We start from the raw sequence: 4,661 nt of genomic DNA, 5'->3' as shown, positions 1-4,661 counted from the left end.
GGAAAAAGTTGTTGCCGCCCATCTCCAGGACCACCTCAAGCGTAACAACCTTTTTGAAAAATTTCAGTCTGGTTTCCGCTCTGCTCACAGCACCGAAACAGCCCTTTCTCATGCTCCTCGATCTGTCTGCTGCTTTTGACACTGTGATCATGGCATACTCCTCAAGTCTACACCAAGCCACTGGATCACTGCACACTGCTCTTCATCATTTACATCCTCCCCCTCGGCCACGTCATCAGTCGCCATGGAGTCTCATTTTACTGTTATGCCGATGACACACAACTGTACGTGAAATATGACTCACAACCCACTGCAACCACAGCACCATCGTCTTCAACACTCACCACCTGTCTGGAGGAGATAAAGGTGTGGATGAAACACAATTTTCTCCAGTTAAACAGCTCCAAAACCGAGGCAGTCCTTGTTGGCACCTCACATCAAGTCCAGTCATCCTCCATAACCGGTATAACTATCTCTGGTCAAGACATTCCCCTCTCCACAACAGTCACCAATCTTGGTGTAAGATTTGATCCACAACTCACCTTTGAAGCCCATATCAAAAACCTCTGTAAGATCTCCTTCTATCATCTCAGAAATATTGCAAAAATCCGTTTTACACTCACCTTAGCTGATGCTGAAAAACTGGTCCACGCCTTTGTCTCCTCCAGACTGGATTACTGTAACGCAATTCTCATCGGAATCCCCTAACAAGAGTCGCAGAAACTGCAATATGTTCAGAACAGTGCTGCAAGGATCCTGATGAGAGTGCGAAAGTGCGACTACATCACACCCATTCCACTCAATTCACTGGCTTCCCATTTCTGCGAGGATGAATACAAGGTCTCAATTCTCAACACCAGTGCACTATGGAAATGCCCCCCCCCCCCCCCACCCCCACCACCTGAAAGAACTACTCCCTGCTTCATACACAACACCTCCGCTCAAAAACCCTAACGTCCTATTCCCCAGAACTAAGCTCAGCACCATGGGTGATCGTGCCTTCTGCTCTGCGCTCTGGGACATGGATGCCCTCCTGACACTTGAGGGGCACCACAGACTATTGAGACCTTTAAAAAAGGACTAAAAACATTTCTTTTTAGCGGAACTTATGAGTTTCAACTTTGCACAAAAATGTCGTTGTACTATTTATAGATATTTTACACTGATGTTTTCTACTTTGCTTTTATGATCTTACTGTAGCACTTTGAGATTTGTTTAAATGTAAAGTTCATTACAAATAAAATGTATTATTATTATTATTATTAGCATAGAAGCTGCAAAAGCATCAATTATATCAGAACAAGAGAGTATTTCCTAATTGAAGGAAGAGCAAAGAACTGCACTGGAGGCTTTTCTTGATGGGAAAAAATGTTTTTGCTCTTCTCCTGACTGACTTTAGCATTAGTTTGATAGACTGTTGATACATCCAATCACCTGCCATGTATTTTTTTAAAGGGCCTGCCCTTTTCCAAACACTTTCCAATGACGGCTTCTCAGATGGTTCAGTTTAACACACCATCAGGTTAACTCTTACTAGCTTTTTAAGGACATTTTAACTGCATCTAAGGTCAGGATGTGATGACAATTAAGCAAACTCTACCCACTGATGAAGACTGTGACCAGTGTAAGCTAACTCTTAGCTAACTGGTCCTAAAAAAACATATTCCAATAGCACCAATTTCTCTAAATAACATGTTGTATGTTGTTGTTTTGAACAGGTGTTTAAATTGAAATGTAAAAGGGAGACATTGTGGTTCTAGCAGCACCAAGGGTTGTTGACTTCTCTTTCTCATTTTGTATTTCTCTCTCAGAAAACCGAAACCTTCTGCTGCATCTCAGCCTTTGGTGCCTCAAAGACCTGCCCCCGCTCCACCGGTTTAACCAATCAGGGGGCCCTGCCCACCCCACCTGGATGGCAACGCCTCTTTTTTCTCCTCCTCTTCAACCCCAGTCACCCAACACTCAAAGCTGGTTACCTAGCAACAGCCAGGTAGGGATTCTGGAGACAAGATGGCAGACAGTCGGTCCTGGACTACGAACTGGACCAGGAACTGGGTCGCTCCACCAGAAAACTGAACCCAGTCAGACATCTGGACTAAACTTAAGCAGCTACTGTTCTTTACAGACTTTCTTTCTTTCTTTCATTGTCTGCTCTGTCACCAAACCAGCCAATCAATTTCAGAACAGTTACCTGTGCTTACCTTGCTAGCTTCTAACTGACAAGTATACAGTAGCTACAGTATATTTCACATTTCACCATGTTAACATTATTAAGTGTTTACTATATAGTAAGCTAGCCAACTTGCTAACGAATGTTTGCTTGCTAAGAGCAAACTTAAAGAGCCCCTATTATACTCCTTTTCAGTGTAATATGTGTACTCCTGGGGTCGACTTGAATAGGTTTACATGCTTTGATGTTAAAAAAAACATTATGTTTCTCATACTGCCCATTGCTGTAGTGCCTCTCACTAAAACACTCTGTCCTGAAAAGCCCAGTCTGCTTTGATTGGTCACCGGCTGTTGTTATGGGTCAACCAAATTCAAACAAGCCACTGTGCTTGCTCATGCAGCACCAACGGACAGCACATATGAAACACCCGGCTGGCTTTCCCAATAAGTGACATCAGTGATGGAAGAATTTTAAACAGGAATGTGGGCAAACCGTTTTTAGGCAGTTGAGAAAAAGTGCTGTCTGTGGGAGAGAGAGCTCCATTTGGAGTGAAATAGGATTTTTTTTGTACTTTATACATCTATTACATACACAAAAAACTATATAACATTAGTTTGACGTTGTCATACTCTGATTCTAGTCAGAATATGAGTCTGATAATGCTCCATTGGGCTGTGAATATGGGGCGTGTTTCAACCGAACCGGGAAAGAAAATGCCTCTGCGCACAATTGGATAGACCTACAACCAATCAGAGCAGAGGAGTATGTGACAAATGTTTAACAACCCAAAGTTGTCAACAGAACCAACTGCTAGCCACTGCTAATTTTAGCTACTAATCAACCCCCCGGCCCATGGATGTAATAATAGAACACATGGTGAATTACAGCCATTAGCAATATCCATTATTACAGCTACAGGACCTCGGGAGAACCATCATATGAGCACGTGCAGTGTAGGGTGACATGGGCGGGCACAGTCCCGCGGGTCTGCTTGCGTTCATCATTACGTTACTGTTGATCATCTGTCCATCATCATATAAAGCCCGCCCTGACAATTTGATTGGTCCTAACAGCTCTTGTTTGAGCATAGTTGCTCCACAACGGATCAAGTCCACACCGAAGTTCCCAACCTCAAATGTTGTGGGCGGGGCTAAGTTCGTCTGGCATCCAGGCTAATGTAACATTCGGTACTAAAAGACAGGAAAAATCAAAAAAAGTATAATAGGGGCTCTTGAAAGGCCATTAGTTAGGTTTAGTTACAGTGTGTCCTAAATCTAATGCTGCATGGTAGCCTTGTCAAACTTTGCATTTGATAGTTGAGCACAAAGCTTACAGTGTTAACTAATGCCAGATTTACCATTAAAATTAAAAGTATTTTTTTAAACAAGTTCTTCAATTCAGACAGGAGCAGCCCCTAATTACCATTATATCTATCACTAAATTTACTACCCTCCATTTAATTGGAGTGCTGAATTTTGAGTGAAAATGTAACCACTATTAAGCTCCTCCAAAACTCCACAATAGAACAAGAAAAGTCTCTGGCTGAAATTGGTTGTGTTTTCTATTGTTAAAATTGTCAATTTGAACTCAACACTGAGATTTAGATCAAGGGTCAATTACTTGTACTGAGAGGTGCTTCACTTTGATTGGCTGGTTTGAAGACGCAGACACTCACTGGAAACCGATCTTGCACTTGGACTCGTTTTTCCTTCTGTTTTCTTTCTCTGAATGAAAGCACTGGTACCGTCTGATTGCACTTCCCCTCTGCTCAGCACTGTCATAGGAATGTACAGTAACCCTCCCCTGCTGCTGTGCGAGGGTGCGCTTAGTCTCCACCACCCGGTTCGCCCGGCATTTTCTCTCTAGAATTGTAATATCTCAGTATGCAACACTGTCTTGAGGGCAAAGCTCTTCTAAGTTTTACTTTCCCTCCTCTGCATTTGGATCTGTGCGGTACGTTGATGTTTGTGACTTTCTGCAAGTTAGTTTTATGACAAAACAAATCTCCCCTGAAACACTTCAACACTGTTAAATAATATCTGATGTTCAGTATCTCTGTGGAAAACTAAAAGTCCGATCAGTCAGAATATCAGTGATGTAAAACCGTCCCACTATGAAGGTCAGAGGTTGTGCTTTTATTTTCGAAAATGGTGCTTCAGAATGGATAAATGTGGAACAACGCCGCTCTCATGTTTTAGTGTGGACCAGGAAAATTTAAAAAAGTGATGTAAGCCTGTTGGCTCTAATGCACTGTTTTGTTGTTTGACAACTAAAAGAGGAGGAAGAAGAACAGCTTTATTGTATATATTATGCCTTTTATGAAAGAAGAGAGGTGACAGAAATGACAAACTCTAAGTGCTAAGAGGTATAAATTACAACAGTTCATGTTCTGTTAAATCTACTGAACAGATGGTTAACAGTGTTGTATTGTCTAGAGGTGAAAAATGATCCGTTAGACTCGCAGCTCTCACCACTGGAACACCTGCTTTAA

At 42.2% G+C, this 4,661-nt stretch overlaps 1 protein-coding gene across 1 annotated transcript in view; it reads left to right on the top strand.

The window, feature by feature from the left end:
• adam9a (ADAM metallopeptidase domain 9a) overlaps nt 1-2,782 on the top strand; it is a 31,997-nt gene extending 29,215 nt beyond the window's left edge. The window contains 1 exon segment of the mRNA XM_032515933.1: nt 1,812-2,782. Coding sequence (XP_032371824.1) covers nt 1,812-1,881 — 70 coding nt within the window. The 3' untranslated portion in view covers nt 1,882-2,782.
• Nucleotides 2,783-4,661: the final 1,879 nt, after the last annotated feature.

This window comes from Etheostoma spectabile, chromosome 5 (assembly GCF_008692095.1).
Source record: "Etheostoma spectabile isolate EspeVRDwgs_2016 chromosome 5, UIUC_Espe_1.0, whole genome shotgun sequence".
NCBI classification, from domain to species: Eukaryota; Metazoa; Chordata; class Actinopteri; order Perciformes; family Percidae; genus Etheostoma; species Etheostoma spectabile.
The sequence above is the reverse complement of the archived record's forward strand: the minus strand, read 5'-3'. Positions and strand labels throughout refer to the sequence as shown.